General features: G+C 39.2%; 1 protein-coding gene across 5 annotated transcripts in view; it reads left to right on the forward strand.

Moving 5' to 3' along the window:
* Positions 1 to 21,988, forward strand: part of ITGBL1 (integrin subunit beta like 1) — a 312,879-nt gene that overhangs the window by 105,614 nt on the left and 185,277 nt on the right. For all 5 annotated transcript variants that reach the window (XM_060129219.1, XM_060129216.1, XM_060129218.1 and 2 more), the window contains exons 5-6: positions 4,060 to 4,200; positions 6,778 to 6,918. In XM_060129219.1, the coding sequence (XP_059985202.1) occupies positions 4,060 to 4,200; positions 6,778 to 6,918 (282 nt within the window). The remainder of the gene's footprint in view (positions 1 to 4,059; positions 4,201 to 6,777; positions 6,919 to 21,988) is intronic.

Genomic DNA, 21,988 nt, shown 5'->3' on the forward strand with positions numbered 1-21,988 from the left:
CTATGAATTTCTGTGCTAAGTTTACTCATTTAAGTTGAACCTATGTTTATTTGGAATACACTTCATATAGGGAAAGTTAGACTAAGGCGTTCAGAGCTAACTAGTACATCTTAAAAATTTTTTATAGATTTTATTCTTTAACCATTATTTATTGAAGTATAGTTAATTTACAATGTTGTGTTAGTTTCAGGTGTACAGCAAAGTGATTCAGATATATATATGTGTGTGTGTGTGTATATATATATACACACATATATATGTATATTCTTTTTCAGATTCTTTTCCATTATAGTTATTGCAAGATATTAAATATAGTTCCCTGTGCTATACAGTAGGTCCTTGTTGTTTATCTGTTTATACAGTGGTGTGTATCTGTTAATCCCAAACTCCTAATTTATCCCATCCCCTGTGGTAAAACATGTTTGTTTTCTATATCTGTGTATCTGTTTCTGTTTTGCAAATAAATTCATTTGTATAATTTTTTTAGATTCCACATATAAATGATATCATATGATATTTAGAGCAGACTAGTACTTTTTAAATGCAAAATCAGATTGTTCCCCAAGGAGAGCCAGATCAATATGGCGACAGGCCAACTGCATGGTTCTGTAGTGGTCCTAGCTGGACTCTGTCTTCTCTGCTCACCTTAACTGCTTTTATTCTGCTTCTTTTATTCCAGTCTCTCCATTGCATGTTTTAATTGCATTGTCTTTCCCGTTCTGAACCATAAAACTTTGAACAGTCTCATGTCCTACTGGGGACATTGAAGGCCAATAGGATTATTAGCCTAGAATCTATCCCTCCCCACCACACACTCAGATAACTTTTTCATGATTGTTTCTACAGACCACCATGACCTCAGTCCATTTTTCTGTTGTACCAATTATTGCGTGCTTGCTAATGTCAAGCACTGCAATAAGTACTTCACATTCATTGGGTAACTTACCAGCATTTGGAATGACTTACCAGGGTTGAATGGAATTTAGACTCCTGTCTGTCTGATGCCAGAGACTGTGCTGTTGACCCCTCACCACAGAGAACTGCCCTGGAGTTTGGAGCTCCGTGAGAAAAGCCTTTCTCACCACCCGCAGTGCCCTTCTCTTCTGCTTACCTATATGCAAGCTTGTGCCCAGAGAGAGAGAGTTTCAGTCGTGCTGGCACAGGAGAGGAAAGTAAACAGCAGTGAGAATCCCTTCAATTTAGGTAAATTCTTCTCTGCTGTTATTAAACATTTTAACCTGGTTACCTCTGGCCTCATCTCTCTATCCGGCAGTAATTGCTTCTTTCATTGAAATCTGAAAAGACTCCGTGCATGGAATCCTATCGTGCATACCAGATGGGTGATCAGAGGAGTATTTTCCCTTCAAGGATCCGGAGCAAATGGGGCGAGGGGGAGCCAGAGGGCCATACAGTGTCACTAAGCTGTCCTTTTGTTTACAAAAACAAATTGTGGCTTCAATTCCTGTGGTCATCCAGATGCTCTTATTTTAGGTCAGCTTGGTTTTTTCTCTCTGGTTTCCTTGCTGTACAACCAACCAAGATAAAACCAACAAACACGAACCTTCACTTTTCAAGCCAGTGACCTAAGCTGGATGCTGCTCAGACAATTCTGCTAAAGGGCTCATTCCAAAATAATTAGAAAAATTAGATAAGTCTACCCACAGATATTATGTGTTTGTCCTGATATCTTATTTCCAATTATTACAGATCAAAAAAGAGGAAGGGAACATGTGTGGAGTCAGTGTTTTCTGATGCACACCACCAAAGCAAAGTCCATTTGCATGTGTAAATATAAACATTGAACTGGAAACAACAGGAAGTGTTTAACTCTCAAGCTTTCCACTCATTATTTCCGTTGGTTCCAGGCTAAAGCAATTTCATGGTGCAAAGTCTCTGACCACAGATACTTAGCACTCCAGTAAACAGCCTCTGGGGATGACCTTGACTGGGATTCTAGATTTTTCCGTGTGTCATTCACATAAAACCAGTCTGTTGAGAGGTGATCCTGCAGCCCAATAATGGAGCAATTCAAAAGCAGATTTTCTTACACCATTAGTTTGCACAAAGCAGAGAATGATGCTCCTTGTCTGGAGTGTGTATTGTCCTGAGGCTTATATTTTATCTCAATTATTCAGATATGTCTTATTACAGTATTTTCATTTGAGCTATGAATATATCTGCTTAATTTTCCACCTATATCTGCATACAGTATAGCCTTACATGATTTATCCTAGTAATCCTATTCGCCTCTACCTCAGTGATTTTTTAGTAAAACCCCAATTCAATGCTGAATTTTATAAACATACAAAGAATTTGAGTTTGAAGAATGAAGATTTATGATCATTTGTTAATCTCATGGTAAGCCTTACGTAGGTAGCATCTTAAATAAATTTCCTACAATGACAGAGGAATAAATTTCTGAAGATTTCTGAGATTATAGCAGAAATTCTACTTTTTGAAGTTTAAAAAAAAAAACCTGACTCCTAGGAAAAGTTGTCTTGCTTTCTTCCAGTGTAATCCTCAAGTTCCTAAGGCTTGTGATGTAATACTGGAATGTGATTTTTTTTTGTGTGTATACATATAGAGATATTTTGAAGTTTATAAAAAAAAGTATAGCTTTAATATTTTATTATTGATGAACTCATTTGATAGCCTTTATGTCTGCTTAAGTGAACAAATTAAAATTTGCTGTAGAAATGATCATTGTCTATTAGCTTAAAAAGAGGTTTTCTGTGGATACCCCGATTACAGCTTATTTAGACAGAAAACATGGCATGGTATGCTTGGGTCCCTGTCTCTTTCTCTCTATCTCGCTATAGCACTTTCTCTTCATCTCTCGCTCTGTCTCTCTCATGTATGCTTGCTGGCAGGAAGTTTCATCTGAGAGACAAGAATGTCATGAGACCAGAATATTCTACTGTATTTCTCCCTTCATATGTGAGTGTCTCAGGCCCTACTGACACTCTTGCCATTGGCCAGATATGCCATAGTGTTTAGAAAGAAAAATAGCCTCACAATTAGTTTCCCATGGCCCTCTGGGATGATGACTGTTGGAGAAGAGAGAGACAAGAACAAAGACTTTAGCCATAGACTCTGATAAAACATAAATTCCTATAAACCAGAAAGAATAGACTAAAAACCAAAGTGGCCCTGGTTTTCATCAGATTTGCAAGAACAAGGACATACATTCATGGTTGGGTGGCATAACTACAAAAAGGGAGGATATAAAAAGTGATTTGGGATAAAAGGTATTGTCATCTTTTGGGAATTTGTAGGATTGCTGGACATGGGTGCAGGAAGCGATGAGGTGACTGTTCATTACAGATTGTTTGGACATAAGTACAAACAAGCAGAGTAACAGTTTACAGCATGGAGGGAGCTGAAATTGTGTGGAGGCATCTGGACACAAAATGATGGGCTGTCCTTACCTAGCATTTGTACCCTCTTGATAGATAGGAGGGGAATTTGATTGTAAGGCCAAGGGTCCGTGGTATTTTCTTTGTAATTAGTAGTTTAAATGACTACTAAACACTGATTTAGCTGAAAACCTCTTTTCCATGTGGTAAGACACAACAGCTTGCAGGACACAGTTGAATGAAAAGATGAAATATTTTCTCTGGTTTAAGCAATGGCCATTAATAATGTGCATCCAAGGAAGCATGCACCATTGCTTTCTCAATGGTTCATTTCAAATATCAGGAAATGCTCTCAGAGTGAATGCTTATATACATTTGAGTTTGATGTACACATCTGAGATCGGAACATAATAGACTTGCACAGTCTTTCATGCCATTTCTTTAAAATTCTGTCATTTTAATCAGCCACTTGGCTAGGACACGTTAGAGGACGCCTTGACTTGCTTTATGTGTGTAATTAGGTAGGTATAGGCACACCTATGATGTTTTGGGGGCAAACTATATAATATGATTATTTTAAGCAAGGGCTGTGGAGCAGGTGGATTATTTCCAAAGGCAAAAATGATCACCAAGAGGTAGAAAGTTAATTCTGCTTTTAAAAGTTGCTTTTTTCCTCACCGTATAAAATTCATTTTGGGTAAAGGCCACGGAAAGTGTTACTGTGGAAACTGTTACTGCCAGGCTGGTTGGCATGGAGATAAATGCGAATTCCAGTGTGACATCACCCCCTGGGAGAGCAAGCGAAGATGCACATCTCCAGATGGCAGAGTCTGCAGTAACAGAGGTGTGTCTTTCATACTCGTTACTATGTAATTGGGAAAAAAACAAACCTCTTTAATTATTAACCCAGCGCTTCTCTATATTTCCTTCCATGTGGAAGTCATCTTTTATAGTGTTTGATGTAAATCAACATTTCCTATACCAACAAGCTTCTCTTTCTTATTTTTTATTGGGCAGAAAGCAGAAAGATAAGAAAGTTGCTGTCATACTTTCAGCTTCACTGAACAGATAGTTAACACAGGGACTGTAATTTCTTTGGCAGCCATCCAGAAATGGCATAGTACAGGGAAAAGGCAATTCTTGTAGATATTTCTGTTGAATGTCTCTTGACTAACAGAACCATCTACAGCATGAGCATCTAATTATCCGGAGAGCATTCCAAAAAAAACTCTCATCTTAATTATGAGTAAATTGAAGGGCTGTGTTGCGATACAGAATTGATATGGAGTCATTTAACTTTTATATGCAGTAATAAAAATGTGATATTGAACAAAATATAGCCATGTGGAATTGAGAGTGACTTTAAGCAGGAATTTAAAAAATATATTAGTATTGCTAACATAATTTAACGCGAGTTAACTAAGCGTTTGATATCAAATCAAATAGTTTTAAACACTTTTAGGAAAATCCTTGCAAATACTTGTTCTTTTTCCCTTTGTCAGCTGTACTGGTAGATAAAGAGCCATGTTGGACTCTTCTGACTACTTGAAGATATCAGTGAGTGGTCAATTTCCTTCTATACAGTAGTAAAAACCTAGAAAGCTGGAAACTTATTTTTTTTTCATTTCTCTAAATGAATGATACACTTTAATAGGTAATGCTTACATGAAATCCTGGGCACACAACCAACTTTATCTTTTTTACAGGCTGTCATAGAAGAGTGAAATGCGCCAGGTTTCTGTACATAGAGAGAAAGGAAAGCAAAAGGCCTGACCTTGGGACCAAAATTATAAAGAAAAGTCCTCTCTTTAATTTTTGCAGAGTAGATCTGATTATATATCCTGCTAATTCACCTGTATTTTCCTTTAATATATAAGCTCTGCATGGGCCATGACTTCATGAATTCCCCATTGATGAACATTTAGGTCACTAGTGGTTTTTCAATAACATGAATACCACCATATTTAATATCCCTGTACATGTACTTTTCCTTTCCTTTAGATATGTTAATTGAAGTGTGCTGCTATGTTATATGTAACACACATTTAAAAAGTATATGTTGTGAAATTGCCACCCAGAAAGTTGGACATTTTGGACATTTCACCAACTCTTGATCCTAACAATCTTTTTTATTTCTGTCAGTCGTATGTCTGAAATAATTTCTAACTCACTATTGTTTAAAAGTCCCTCACCCCTTCATCATGGTAGCTTGAGTGGTAAACATTTTTATGTTTATCTATCATCATAACTTCTCTCCACAGAATTTCCAATTGGTGTCCTTTGCCTTTGTCTGTTTTGCTGTAGGCATATTTGTCTTTAGATATGAACTCATAAGAATTGTTTATATGTTTGTGAAAGTAGCTTTGTCTTGTACATACATATGACCAGACATATGACCAAACAGTTTTAGCTGTTTTTATCTTTCAGTTTGTTTCTGGTGTCTTGCCGCCAACCCAAATTTTAGATTTTTATGTCATTAAAGCTTTTTCTTTTTTCCTTTAAATAATTTGCTTTGAGGCTTTTGAATAAAAATAAATTTATTTCATATTTTATGGTTCTATTTTATATCCTTAAATCTTTAAGCTAGCTAGAATTTACTTTGATCTAAAAGGTAAGAAAGGGATTTAACTTTTTTTTTTCACAGTGATTAACTGGTTACCCTAAAGATGATTACTAAAATTCACACAAAGTTAATATGATTTACAACTAAGCATTTCTCCTATACAAATCTCCCAACGACCAAAGTTATATCTCTCCGTCTACACCAATGTCCTCTATAACCTGAGCTCATCTGATCCAGCCAACCTGACTTCTCAGTCTTCCTAATATGCACCTTCTGCTCCAATGAGTCAGGTCTACTTAGGATCCCCACGTCCGTTCCCACCCTCCTTTGCTTATTCTTGCTTTCTTGACTTCCCTTGAGTTGTTCTACCTTCAGTCCTCCTAGAACATTTCCCGTTCTCTATGCTTATCCAAGCCATCTACCTTAATTACTTCAGCCCACACTGATTTCCCCTTCCCCAAACTCTTACAGTATTTATGTCCTAGTTTACAAAACATTAGTACTTTAGGTGCTTGTTTGTTTTTCATTAGCGTTTTTTTGATCAAATAAATTATAAGCTTCTTGAGAGCAAGGATTACATCTTACGTTAATTGTGTTGGTATTATCTTGGAGTCAAACCAGCACGGTGCTCATTTCACATCCTGCGATCGCACATAAGTATAGACATAGATAATAACTTTTATTAAAGAATCTCTACTGCTAACTTTAGATGGTGTTTTCCTCTATAGAATATTTTTCCTGAATACGTGTATTTTCCAAATATAAAGTAACAACAGAAAAAAAAAGAGCAATGTGTAAGATGCTTTCTCTCATGATTTTTCTTCACTAGACCCATTTAAAATTATTTTTACCCTCTAGGGATTTGTGTGTGTGGTGAATGTTCTTGCCATGATGTTGACCCGACTGGAGACTGGGGGGATATTCATGGGGACACCTGTGAGTGTGATGAAAGGGACTGCAAGGCTGTCTACGACAGATATTCTGACGACTTCTGTTCTGGTAAGTGCTTGCCTAACTCCTGTTTTTAAATAAGAAAATAGTCATTTCCCCATTTTCAAGATTTATTCGGCTTCTCACAGAAACCGTAAAAGAATGGAATGCGCCTTCTAAAGCATTCGGTATCCATAGGGCTCCTAATAGCAACGTGGAAACTGTTAGAGGAATCACACATTGGGCAAAGATCTGAGAGGAAAATGCACCTGCTCTCTGAAAATTCGTCTAATTCCTCACCAAGAAGAACTATTACCTCCAAGTATTGAATACACAACCGTGAGAATACAAAGCTAGCAGACCTGACCGTGAACAGGAGAGGTACCATTATGGCAGCCATATCAATATAGTACGAGACTTAGGACAATATAGTTCTCATGGGTAGTTCAATGCATTGCTTCTTTGGTATGATTTATATACTAAAATTGTTCTGCAGTGCAGCCTACAATTGAATATCAATTAGTGGTTTCAAAAATTCTATTCCTGGCTTCCCTGGTGGAGCAGTGGTTGAGAGTCTGCCTGCCGATGCAGGGGACACGGGTTCGTGCCCCGGTCCGGGAAGATCCCACATGCCGCGGAGCGGCTGAGCCCATGAGCCATGGCCGCTGAGCCTGCGCGTCCGGAGCCTGTGCTCCGCAACGGGAGAGGCCACAACAGTGAGAGGCCCGCGTATGCAAAAAAAAGAAAAAGAAAATTCTATTCCATGAATTTTTATGGAACAGATACTATTTTCCAGGCTCTCGATACTATTTGCCAGTGGCCTCTGGGCCACTGGTACCAGCAGTGAAGGAGACAAACATCCTTGACATTATGGAGTTTGTAATCTAAATGCAAAGGAAAAAAAAAATACATCCTGCCAGAATTTCTAATAGTGCAAAGGGGAAAAAAAAAAAAAACAGGCAGTCAGATTTATCTGAAAAAGTGTCATTTAGCAAAAATAGAGTTACTCCTTTTCAGTCTGGTTATATTGGACAATCGAGAAGACAGAGACATGGGCATATACACGTCTTTATGCTTGACTGCTTGGTTGGTACAGGGATATAGAGAGGAAACGCCGCTTGTCTCCAGAAAGTTTGCCAGCAAAGGGAGATAAAAGAGCTGCCCTATTTAATTATGATTATGCAACTGCAAAGACTTCTCTGTCCTGGCTGAGGAGAGTCTGCTGCTAAAGCTTCCCACTGCAGAAGAATTTCCCTCTTCTGATGATCCCTTGTGCTTGGGAGAATTTCCTAAAACATTTCCTAAGCATTTTGTCCTTTGGCAGGGCACACCCAAAGAAATTGAAGTATACCATGTAGCTCGTGGGGGCCATATTCTCAAAAAGACACTTCACAAGGCAGCTGCTTTCATTTGTGGTTCCATCCCAGGGCTCTGTGCAGTTGTTGGTGGCACTGTCTTTACTGTCCCACCCCAGGAATGGGGTCAGTCCAATGCCAAAGGCAAGGACCAAAGACTATGCCCTTTCCAGGTTTTTCTGTTATTCATTCTGGGTAAGTGTTCTTTATTATCCTCATTGTCAACACCATGGGAATAAAACAGCTAACAACTATTCAGTGACTTCTGTATGCCAGACAATCTGTAAAGCACTTCCCAGATTTGCATTTATTCTTCATAAAAGACTATGACATAGGGAACATATTTATTCTCATTTTACAGCTGGGGAAACTGAGGTTCAGGGAATTCCATAACCTGCTGCAGGCTCCACCACTAACAGCTAAAATCAAAATGTTAACAAGGTCTCTGAATCTGAAGAAATCTAAAGGTTCGTTCTTTAGTGAATGAATCTTTGTTTAAACTTAAACTTCAATTTAATATAACATTGATTGAGTGCTAATTATGCTATAGGCACTGTGTGAGATATTAGGGGATTAAAATATAAAAAAGCCTAGGCTCTGACCTTAAGAAATTTATTGTTTAGCAAAGAAAACTGCCACATAAACATGCATTTCAATATACTATCGTGTGGGAGATTGGCATATTCATGCATATGTTTACTTATACTGGGGACGTAGCAATGAACACAACAGATAAAAGTCCTCTCCTTGGGGAGTTTACATCCTGGTGGGCCTGGAGAGACAAAAAAACAAACAAAATGTATAGTAGGTCAGTGCTATATATTTTCATGGCCATTGTGCTATAGACTAAAATGAGCAGAGAAAGGGGTTGACAATCTCAGGGCATGGGCTTGTTTGACATTTTAATTAGGAGGGTGAGGCTCTTCACAGAGGTGGTGATGTGTGACATGCATCGCATGATGCTTTTGGATCACTGTGCACATACAGTTCTGCGACGGGCATCCCAGGCAGAGGGGAAAGAGGCATAAGATCTGTGCAGGGGCCTAGAATCAACTTGGTTATTACCAGAATGTACAAGTAACGAAGGGTAAAGCTAGCAAGAAATAAGGACTGAAGGACTTTTTACCTTGCTGCTGAACTAGACTCTGTTCTAAAGGCAATGCTAGAGATGGTTTTAGGCAGTGGAGAGCTATAGTCACCAGGTTTCTAGTCTGGTTGTCTGGGTAAATGTTGGTGCCATTTACTGAAATGGAGAATATAGAAGAACATTGTCAAATTCGTTTCTAGACATATCAGGCATAGAGGACCAATGGCAAACCAAAGCCGATCATTTTTTTCAGCCTGTTGAATACGTGACTCTGAAGGATCAGGGCTGAACATGAGAATTTACAGAGTCATAAACACTGAGTTGTCAGTAGAAAACTATACCGGGGCTCAGGGAACACCATTTAAGGTTGTCATTTTTAAGATTGTGTGATAAAACATGAATTCACATACATTAAAATAGGAAAATAAAGAGATAATCAGACTACATATAAAAATCTTAACTTTGTGATTTTCTGATAGGATGCTTTTTTTTTAAGCATAGGGAACACTCTTTCTTGTTAAACCCATGATCCTGATTTTGGAGTGGGGTTGGAAAATTCAAATTACACTACTGAATTATCACTACGTCATAGTGATAATTCAGGGTCATGTGAGCTAGTCCCTCTCACCGTGAGGAGCGGGGCCGTGGGGTGAAGATGGGCATTGACACTTAGGCTGACACTTGGATCCTTTCATAAGCTCACAATTCCTGATGCACGTTATTTAGGCTTAGAGTTAGTACATAGGTGGGGCAGGTGGAAGCCATTGAGGAGGTCTCCTTGGAATCTGAAATTTTCCACTTCATCTAATCCATCCCTCCTTCCTGCTCCCTATTTTCTTCTTTCTCACATTTTCCATTCTTCCCTATGCTAGAACATTATAGAGAAAGTTAAGTGGTCAGGCAGTTATGGTTGTGTGGTTGGTAGAGTTTCTCATGGGAAGAGTTTAGGAGAGAATTTGTACGTGGTCTCTATGCCCTGGATGTAGACAGGTAGGGGTGGGAAGAGGTGATGGGGTAATAGGCTGTGATTTGAGCAATAAAACATCAGGCTGTGATTATGATTTTTTTATTTATTTATTGAAGTGAATTAAATGTGGACAGTTCTCCACAGCCTGTCTCCCAGACTTAAAATGAGAAATTTAGGAAAGAAGAAACACATTGACAGAGATCCTGCTCTATTAGATACCCATCAAGTTCGTTCACACACCTCATTCCATTTTATGTTCGCCCTAACTCAGAGAAGGAGACATGATTATCCACATTTTTTTTTTCTTAGCCACATTTTAACAGAAGAGGAAATGTTCAAAGAAATTAAGCAACTTGACAAAGTTCACACTGCCCTTAAGCGTCATCTGAAAACACATTACATGAGCCTAAGTACTCATGTAATTTAATCTCCGAGTGATACAAATAAAATTCTTCAATTTTACTTTATTTTGGTAAGGAAGAGCTGTCCTCTGGATGCTCAAAATTCTTATAAAACTAAGCTTCTCTGAACATCATTCTGATCTGGGGCAGGCATCAACCTCTGGAGTATTTCTTCATTCCCACTATATCTGTAGAATTCCATATATGATGCTTAGTGAATTATTAGCCTTCACAGTTTTCCTAATTGCCTGTCGAAGTTGCACCACAGGAAGGGAGCCATGCAGTTGATTACTGAATGTGTTAATACCTTAGTGATAATAAGACGGAAGTACGCCAAGTACATGGCTATTGTCTAGTGATTTATGCCGGGCTGGAGTGTGATAAGGCTCAGATGAAACGCAGCTTTATTTTTAGCTCCCATTCTTGCCCTCCTGAGAGTGTTGAGCTTATTTAAGTCCAAGGGAAATCTCCCATTGGATTATAGTTATCTTGTTTAATTGACCTTCTTATTTTATTCATTCATTCCCACTGTATGCGTTCACCTGTTCAAAAACGCACTTAAATGTAAATATTTTGTGCCTAAGGCATCATGGGTATAGGGGGTGGGATACAAATTTTGAAACATGTTCCCTGCTTCCAAATAAATCAGTTGTATTCATTCTTCGTTTCACTCCTAAATGTTGTTCACTGACACATGAATTCATCCACACACAAACATGACTCATATACCCACAAAAATACACACACACACACACACACACGGCTCAAAGATGATACTGTTGACAACTTTTGAGTGTGACTAAAATGGCAGGGGCATGACCAGCCATCCTGAAGTGAACCAACTACTCTATTACTTCGATTCTATGAGCTGCTCCCCTGATTTGACTTTCTGATTAGGAAGTAACAACTTTATTCCTGATGGCTGTTTATCACTCTGGTCTATTTCCCTAAATCCCTTAATAGGAAAAATATGCTGCAGTGTGACTTTCCACTTTTTCAGCTTGTTCCTGCCTATCAACATGATGAAAATACAAAGTTAGTCCTGGCTTAGAGTTCCTTTGGTTTGGAAAGTGGAATCATTTGATAGAACCATATTACGTGTGGAAATTAGCCTTTATGGATTACCAAAGCATTAAGGAAAGAAACTGAAGGAAATGATTACGTATATCCAGTTTGCATTGTCTTGAAAGGGAAAATAATATATCAAATGGATTTTTTTAAAAAATCAAGTACTAGTTAGATCTAACTTATCCCCCCGCCAACTTTTCTCTCTTGATGGTCTTCATATTACTTTGTAGGAAGCTACTTGTAAATATCAGATTCCAGTTCATGAGCATTTTTTGATCATTTTTAAGGCAAGAAATATCCTCTATGGAAGAAGAGTGTTCTGGAATGGATAGAACTACATTTGTCCTGCATTGATGTTTCTGAGGCTAGATAGCTTAATGCAAAAGAGCTCAATGATTACAAAGAAAAAAATAAGTTTTGGTGTCAGCACGCTCTCCTATAATGTCCTGAGAGCCTTTAAAGCTCAGCATGGGCGTGATGCCACTTGATGTGTCTCTTGCTGCCAAATTCCTGCCCTTGTGATGCAGTTCAGGCTGTGATCCCATTTACATACCAAAACTAGACACCATGTTCTTTCATTGTCATGGATGTGTGTGTGTGTGTGTGTGTGTGTGTGTGTGTGTGTGTTCAAACAATGCTCATAGACCTTTTGAAAGCAGTTCTCTATAATGTATGTTCTGCATATTTGCTATCAGGGATAAACAATAACATTCTGTACCTTTCATCTCTATTTTGTCGATCCTCTGCCTACAGAGTTTAAAGGAATCCTTGTTAGAATCAATGAAATTAACTCCTGCAGGCCAAATATATGTGTATTTATACACACCTAGATTTGACAAACTAGCACTGAAGCATGACATTTCAGATCAGTGTGGTAAAATTCACTTCTTCTAGTTCTCTCATTTTCAAGATAAACTGAGATAAAGGCCAGAAAGATGAACTAGTGACACATGTATTTATTTATTTAGTTAATTTTTAACATCTTTATTGGCATATAATTGCTTTACCATGACATGTTCGTTTCTGCTTTATAACAAAGTAAATCAGCTATACATATACATATGTTCCCATATCTCTTCCCTCTTGCATCTCCCTCCCTCCCACCCTCCCTATCCCACCCCTCTAGGTGGTCACAAAGCACCAAGTTGATCTCCCTGTGCTTTGCGGCTGCTTCCCACTAGCTATCTGTTTTACGTTTGGTAGTGTATATATGTCCATGCCACTCTCTCACTTTGTCCCAGCTTACCCTTCCCCCTCCCCGTGTCCTCAAGTCCATTCTCTACATCTGTGTCTTTATTCCTGTCCTGCCCCTAGGTTCTTCATAACCTTTTTTTTTTTTAGATTCCATATATATGTGTTAACATACGGTATTTTTTTTTCTCTTTCTGACTTACTTCACCTCTGTATGACAGACTCTAGGTCCGTCCACCTTAGTGGCACATTTAGATGGAAGACACAGGCCTCCTAATTTCTTCACTTATGCTTTTTTTCCCTACTTGTTTAGGAAAGACCTTGATATAGTATGTTATGGCAGTCTAAAGGATTTTCATGCTAAATAGATTTTATCATTTCTAAACTCTACTTTATAAATCAAAACCAAGCATTTTCATCTTCATTTTATCGCTATAAAATGATTCCTTCTCTCTCTCTCTTTGGCATAACTTTTATGCTGGAATTGAGAAACTTGTCACCTCAGAAAAGCAATTGCAGTTTCAATTTGTGATTTCCTGCCTTTTCTGAAAGGCTAAATACCTGCTTCAGAATCTGGTATCAATACATTGCATTTCTAACTGATTTTCCTAACTCCACTGATAAAATACCATGAAGGATTTTATAGAAAAAGTACAGTTTCATTTAAAGTGGGATCCATAACATATTTTTGACAACGTGTGACTTTGAGTTATTAAAAGATGTAGAACATATTTAATTTTTGTTACTGTGAAAGTAAAGTTATGTTTATGTTTTAACTTGTCAAATTAATCTCTGATCAACATTTAGATTAGGCAGTACCACTGTCGATACTATTTTTCGTCATGCTAGACTAGTTACTTAAACCTTTTCTCTGTTACTTTTACATTTGCTTCTTCTGTGATCTTCATTGGGGTCTTTGATTTAGGTATTCCTACTTTCCCAAAACGATGACACCTTCAAAAAAACTCTATATGCCACTATTTCATCATTTAACCTGGTTGCCATATATTCACTGACTCTCAGGAATTTCATTAGGGATGGTTTACTTTAAGTCATCCATATTGCCATAACCCTTCTTTCCTCAGCTTGAACTTGTTCAGTGGATGTTGGTTTCTAATGGCAAAGTGTAGAAGACACATAGTGGCTGATTTGAGGAGCAGTGGCCGTCCTGAACTAGGCGATGTTCTCCCACTTTGATACTTTCCTATTTAAAGGCCAAACCTTTTATCGCAAGCCAAACACAGCAATGACACGATCTCATCAGTTCTTTCCAGTGTGTGCACAATTGACTGCAGCTGTTTTTTTTTTTTTTTCGGTACGCGGGCCTCTCACTGTTGTGGCCTCTCCCGATGCGGAGCACAGGCTCCGGACACGCAGGCTCAGCGGCCATGACTCACGGGCCCAGCCGCTCCGCGGCATGTGGGATCCTCCCGGAGCAGGGCACGAACCCGTGTTCCCTGCATCGGCAGTCGGACTCTCAACCACTGCGCCACCAGGGAAGCCCCTGCAGCTGTTTTTGAGAGCATCTTTTGATCAAATGAAGCAGGGGCTGGGGTACAAGCCTGAGGCAGAAGCACGGAAGCTTAGGGATCATCACACACATGGTAAAAGTGAGGACACACTTTATATCGTCTTCCCAACTTTATTTGGAGTTGGTGATGCCTGGAGGTGACGCGGACACTTATAGGAGTAATCCTTGAGAATGTTTGTGATGCTGCATTAAATGCACAGGGAGTAGACGTGAAGACCTTACAGGCCACATTTACCTCTGGAGTTTGTAGTAGTGCACAGAAATAGCAAAGGGATAGAAAAGTGACGCTGCATAACATTAGCGGGGAAAAGCACAGAGATTAAAGACTGAGTGAGGAAGATAGAATAAAAAGAAAACAGAGTGAATATGAGGGCAGAAAGGGGAAAGACTTGCAGAGATTTCTTCTAGCTAGTGCATCTGTACATTTTGCAAAATTTGTTGAAGCACCCACAATTAATCTGACTTCTTTAGATATTAACTGGACCAGATTTTAATTCTAAAAATCTCTATTGATAGCTTTTGACCATGTTCACAGATTTGTTTTATGCCACCACAGTTTTTTTTTTTTTTTACAATGGTGTGTTAGTTTCTGCTTTATAACAAAGTGAATCAGTTATACATATACATATGTTCCGATATCTCTTCCCTCTTGTGTCTCCCTCCCTCCCACCCTCCCTATCCCACTCCTCCAGGCGGTCATAAAGCACCAAGCTGATCTCCCTGTGCTACGCGGCTGCTTCCCACTAGCTATCTACCTTACGTTTGGTAGTGTATATATGTCCATGCCTCTCTCTCGCTTTGTCACAGCTTACCCTTCCCCCTCCCCATCTCCTCAAGTCCATTCTCTAGTAGGTCTAGTAGGACACAGTCTTTATTCCTGTCTTACCCCTAGGTTCTTCATGACAGTTTTTTTTTTTCCTTAAGTTTCATATATATGTGTTAGCATACGGTATTTGTCTCTCTCTTTCTGACTTACTTCACTCTGCATGACAGACTCTAGGTCTATCCACCTCATTACAAATAGCTCAATTTCGTTTCTTTTTATGGCTGAGTAATATTCCATTGTATATATGTGCCACATCTTCTTTATCCATTCATCCGATGATGGACACTTAGGTTGTTTCCATCTCCGGGCTATTGTAAATAGAGCTGCAATGAACATTTTGGTACATGACTCTTTTTGAATTATGGTTTTGTCAGGGTATATGCCCAGTAGTGGGATTGCTGGGTCATATGGTAGTTCTATTTGTAGTTTTTTAAGGAACCTCCATACTGTTCTCCACAGTGGCTGTATCAACTTACGTTCCCACCAACAGTGCAAGAAGGTTCCCTTTCCTCCACACCCTCTCAAGCATTTATTGTTTCTAGATTTTTTGATGATGGCCATTCTGATTGGTGTGAGATGATATCTCATTGTAGTTTTGATTTGCATTTCTCTAATGATTAATGATGTTGAGCATTCTTTCATGTGTTTGTTGGCAGTCTGTATATCTTCTTTGGAGAAAAGTCTATTTAGGTCTTCTGCCCATTTTTGGATTGGGTTGTTTGTTTTCTTTGTTATTGAGCTGCATGAGCTGCTTGTAAATTTTGGAGATAAATCCTTTGTCAGTTGCTTCATTTGCAAATATTTTCTCCCATTCTGAGGGCTGTCTTTTCGTCTGGTTTATGGTTTCCTTTGCTGTGCAAAAGCTTTGAAGTTTCATTAGGTCAAATTTGTTTATTTTTGTTTTTATTTCCATTTCTCTAGGAGGTGGGTCAAAAAGTACCTTGCTGTGATTTATGTCATAGAGTGTCCTGCCTATGTTTTCCTCTAAAAGTTTGATAGTTTCTGGCCTTACATTTAGGTCTTTAATCCACTTTGAGCTTATTTTTGTGTATGGTGTTAGGGAGTGATCTAAGCTTGTACTTTTACATGTACCTGTCCAGTTTTCCCAGCACCACTTATTGAAGAGGCTGTCCTTTCTCCACTGTACATTCCTGCCTCCTTTATCAAAGATAAGGTGACCATATGTGCGTGGGTTTATCTCTGGGCTTTCTATCCTGTTCCATTGATCTATCTTTCTGTTTTTGTGCCAGTACCATACTGTCTTGATGACTGTAGCTTTGTAGTAAAGTCTGAAGTCAGGGAGCCTGATTCCTCCAGCTCCGTTTTTCGTTCTCCACATTGCTTTGGCTATTAGGGGTCTTTTGTGTTTCCATACGAATTGTGAAATTTTTTGTTCTAGTTCTGTGAAAAATGCTAGTGGTAGTTTGATAGGGATTGCATTGAATCTATAGATTGCTTTGGGTAGTAGAGTCATTTTCACAATGTTGATTCTTCTAATCCAAGAACATGGTATTTCTCTCCATCTATTTGTATCATCTTTAATTTCTTTCATCAGTGTCTTATAGTTTTCTGCATACAGGTCTTTTGTCTCCTTAGGTAGGTTTATTCCTAGATATTTTATTCTTTTTGTTGCAGTGGTAAATGGGAGTGTTTTCTTGATTTCACTTTCATATTTTTCGTCATTAGTGTATAGGAATGCCAGAGATTTCTGTGCATTAATTTTGTATCCTGCTACTTTACCAAATTCATTGATTAGCTCTAGTAGTTTTCTGGTAGCATCTTTAGGATTCTCTATGTATAGTGTCATGTCATCTGCAAACAGTGACAGCTTTACTTCTTCTTTTCCGATTTGGATTCCTTTTATTTCCTTTTCTTCTCTGATTGCTGTGGCTAAAACTTCCAAAACTATGTTGAATAAGAGTGGTGAGAGTGGGCAACCTTGTCTTGTTCCTGAACTTAGTGGAAATGCTTTCAGTTTTTCACCATTGAGGATGATGTTGGCTGTGAGTTTGTCGTATATGGCCTTTATTATGTTGAGGAAAGTTCCCTCTATGCCTACTTTCTGCAGGGTTTTTATCATAAATGGGTGTTGAATTTTGTCAAAAGCTTTTTCTGCATCTATTGAGATGATCATATGGTTTTTCTCCTTCGATTTGTTAATATGGTGTATCACGTTGACTGATATGCATATATTGAAGAATCCTTGCATTCGTGGAATAAACCCCACATGATCATGGTGTATGATCCGTTTAATCTACTGTTGGATTCTGTTTGCTAGTGTTTTGTGGAGGATTTTTGCATCTATGTTCATCAGTGATATTGGCCTATAGTTTTCTTTCTTTGTGACATCCTTATCTGGTTTTGGTATCAAGGTGATGGTGGCCTCGTAGAATGAGTTGGGAAGTGTTCCTCACTCTGCTATATCTTGGAAGAGTTTGAGAAGGATAGGTGATAGCTCTTCACTAAATGTTTGACAGAATTCGCCTGTGAAGCCATCTGGTCCTGGGCTTTTGTTTGTTGGAAGATTTTTAATCCCACTCTCAATTTCAGTGCTTGTGATTGGTCTGTTCATATTTTCTATTTCTTCCTGGTTCGGTCTCTGAAGTTTGTGCTTTGCTAAGAAGTTGTCCATTTCTTCCAGGTTGTCCATTTTATTGGCATAGAGTTGCTTGTAGTAATCTCTCATGATCTTTTGTATTTCTGCAGTACAGTTGTGACTTCTCCTTTTTCATTTCTAATTCTATTGATTTGAGTCTTCTCTCTTTTTTTCTTGATGAGTCTGGCTAATGGTTTATCAATTTTGTTTGTCTTCTCAAAGAACCAGCTTTTAGTTTTATTGATCTTTGCTATCGTTTTCTTCATTTCTTTTTCATTTATTTCTGATTTGATCTTTATGATTTCTTTCCTTCTGCTAATTTTGGGTTTTTTTTTGTTCTTTTTTCTCTAATTGCTTTAGGTGCAAGGTTAGGTTGTTTATTCGAGATGTTTCCTGTTTCTTAAGGTAGGATTGTATTGCTATAAATTTCCCTCTTAGAACTGCTTTTGCTGCATCCCATAGATTTTGGGTCGTCGTGTCTCCATTGTTGTTTGTTTCTAGGTATTTTTTAATTTCCTCTTTGATTTCTTCAGTGATCACTTCATAATAAGTAGTGTATTGTTTAGCCTCCATGTGTTTGTATTTTTTTACAGATCTTTTCCTGTAATTGATATCTAGTCTCATAGCATTGTGGTCGGATAAGATACTTGGTACAATTTCAATTTTCTTAAATTTACCAAGGCTTGATTTGTGACCCATGATATGATGTATCCTGGAGAATGTTCCATGAGCACTTGAGAAAAATGTGTTTTCTGTTGTTTTTGGATGGAATGTCCTATAAATATCAATTAAGTCCATCTTGTTTAATATATCATTTAAAGCTTGTGTTTCCGTATTTATTTTCATTTTGGATGATCTGTCCATTGGTGAAAGTGGGGTTTTAAAATCCCCTACTGTGAATGTGTTACTGTCGATATCCGTTTTTATGGCTGTTAGTAGTTGCCTTATGTATTGAGGTGCTCCTATGTTGGGTGCATAAATATTTACAATTGTTATATCTTCTTCTTGGATCAATCCCTTGATCATTATGTAGTGTCCTTCTTTGTTTCTTCTAATAGTCTTTATTTTAAAGTCTATTTTGTCTGATATGAGAATTGCTACTCCAGCTTTCTTTTGGTTTCCATTTGCATGAAATATCTTTTTCCATCCCCTCACTTTCAGTCTGTATGTGTCCCTAGGTCTGAAGTGGGTCTCTTGTAGACAGCAAATATGTGGGTCTTGTTTTTGTATCCATTCAGTCAATCTGTGTCTTTTGGTGGGAGCATTTAGTCCATTTACATTTAAGGTAATTATCGATATGTATGTTCCTATTCGCATTTTCTTAATTGTTTTGGGTTTGTTATTGTAGGTCTTTTCCTTCTCTTGTGCTTCTTGCCTAGAGAAGTTCCTTTAGCAGTTGTTGTAGAGCTGGTTTGGTGGTGCTGAACTCTCTCAGCTTTTGCTTGTCTGTAAAGGTTTTAATTTCTCCATCAAATCTGAATGAGATCCTTGCTGGGTAGAGTAATCTTGGTTACAGGTTCTTCTCCTTCATCAGTTTAAATATGTCCTGCCAGTCCCTTCTGGCTTGCAGAGTTTCTGCTGCAAGATCAGCTGTTAACCTTATGGGGATTCCCTTGCGTGTTATTCGTTGTTTTTCCCTTGCTGCTTTTAATATGTTTTCTTTGTATTTAATTTTTGACAGTTTGATTAATATGTGTCTTGGCGTATTTCTCCTTGGATTTATCCTGTATGGGACTCTCTGTGCTTCCTGGACTTGATTAACTATTTCCTTTCCCATATTAGGGAAGTTTTCAACTATAATCTCTTCAAATATTTTCTCAGTCCCTTTCTTTTTTCTCTTCTTCTTCTGGGACCCCTATAATTCGAATGTTGGTGCGTTTAATGTTGTCCCAGAGGTCTGTGAGACTGTCCTCAGTTCTTTTCATTCTTTTTCTTTATTCTGCTCTGCAGTAGTTATTTCCACTATTTTACCTTCCAGGTCACTTATCCATTCTTCTGCCTCAGTTATTCTGCTATTGATCCCATCTAGAGTATTTTTCATTTCATTTATTGTGTTGTTCATCATTGTTTGTTTCATCTTTAGTTCTTCTAGGTCCTTTTTAAATGTTTCTTGCATTTTGTCTATTCTATTTCCAAGATTTTGGATCATCTTTACTATCATTATTCTGAATTCTTTTTCAGGTAGACTGCCTATTTCCTCTTCATTTGTTAGGTCAGGTGGGTTTTTATCTTGGTCCTTCATCTGCTGTGTGTTTTTCTGTCTTCTCATTTTGCTTATCTTACTGTGTTTGGGGTCTCCTTTTTACAGGCTGCAGGTTCGTAGTTCCCGTTGTTTGTGGTGTCTGTCCCCAGTGGCTAAGGTTCGTTCAGTGGGTTGTGTAGGCTTCCTCGTGGAGGGGACTGGTGCCTGTGTTCTGGTGGATGAGGCTGGATGTTGTCTTTCTGGTGGGCAGGTCCACGTCTGGTGGTGTGTTTTGGGGTGTCTGTGGACTTATTATGATTTTAGGCAGCCTCTCTGCTAATGGGTGGGGTTGTGTTCCTGTCTTGCTAGTAGTTTGGCATAGGATGTCCAGCACTGTAGCTTGATGGTCGTTGAGTGAATCTGGGTGCTGGTGTTGAGATGGAGATCTCTGGGAGATTTTCGGCGTTTGATATTATGTGGAGCTGGGAGGTCCTCTAGTGACCAGTGTCCTGAAGTTGGCTCTCCCACCTCAGAGGCACAGCACTGAGTCCTGGCTGCAGCACCAAGAGCCTTTCATCCACACGGCTGAAAATAAAAGGGAGAAAAAGTAGAAAGAATTAGTAGAAGTAGAAAGAAAGAAAGAAGGGATGGAGGGAGGGATGGAGGGAGGGACAGAGGAAGAGAGGAAAGAAGGAAGGAATGAGGGAAGGAAGGAAAAAAGAAAGAAGATAAAGTGAAATAAAATAAGATAAAATATAATAAAGTTATTGAAATAAAAAATAATTATTAAGAGAAAAAAAACGGACAGATAGAACCCTAGGACAAATGGTGGAAGCAAAGCTATACAGACAAAATCTCACACAGAAGCATACACACACAATCACAAGAAGAGGAAAAGGGGAAAAAATCATAAATCTTGCTCTTAAAGTCCACCTCCTCAATTTGGGAATGATTCGTTGTCTATTTAGGTATTCCACAGGTGCAGGTACATCAAGTTGATTGTGGAGCTTTAATCCGCTGCTTCTGAGGCTGCTGGGAGAGATTTCCCTTTCTCTTCTTTGTTCGCACAGCTCCCGGGGCTGAGCTTTGTATTTGGCCCCGCCTCTGAGTGTAGGTCGCCTGAGGGCGTCTGTTTTTTGCTCACACAGGACGGGGTTAAAGGAGCCGCTGATTCGGGGAGGGAGGGGCACGGAGTGCGGGGCGGGCCTGCGGCGGCAGAGGCCGGCGTGACGTTGCGCCGGCGTGACGTTGCGCCAGCCTGAGGCGTGCCGTGCGTTCTCCCGGGGGAGTTTTCCTTGGATCACGGGACCCTGGCAGTGGCGGGCTGCAGAGGCTCCCCGGAAGGGGGGTGTCGAGAGTGACCTGTGCTCGCACACAGGCTTCTTGGTGGCGGCAGCAGCAGCCTTAGTGTCTCATGCCCGTTTCTGGGGTCCGCGCTGTTAGCTGCGGCTCGCGCCCGTCTCTGGAGCTCCTTTAAGCAGCGTTCTTAATTCCCTCCAGGTACGTGGGGTGTTTCTTGCCGTTTGGGAGGTTTGAGGTTTTCTGCCAGCGTTCAGTAGGTGCTCTGCCAGAGTTGCTCCATGTGTAGATGTATTTCAGGTGTATCTGTGGGGAGGAAGACGATCTCAGCGTCCTACTCCTCCGCCATCTTCCCGGAAGCCCTCCACAGTTTTTTTTAATGTTGACATGTGAATTAATCTCAGATAGAAGGTAATGGCTGCTCTTATACCAACTACAGAAGTTGAGGACGTTCTCCATTTAGTCCCCGTTTCCCTCCTCACAGGTTCCTACTTTATTCCACGTGCCAAGGGATTAGGACCGTCCCTGCCTGTGAATTCCAGGCACCTGCAGCAGCACGTGGCATCCTCTTGGGTAGTCACAGATTTCCTGGCATCCTCACCTACTGGATGTTTTGTCCTAACTTTCACAGCTATT

This window comes from Lagenorhynchus albirostris, chromosome 18, assembly GCF_949774975.1.
Source record: "Lagenorhynchus albirostris chromosome 18, mLagAlb1.1, whole genome shotgun sequence".
Taxonomy (NCBI): Eukaryota; Metazoa; Chordata; class Mammalia; order Artiodactyla; family Delphinidae; genus Lagenorhynchus; species Lagenorhynchus albirostris.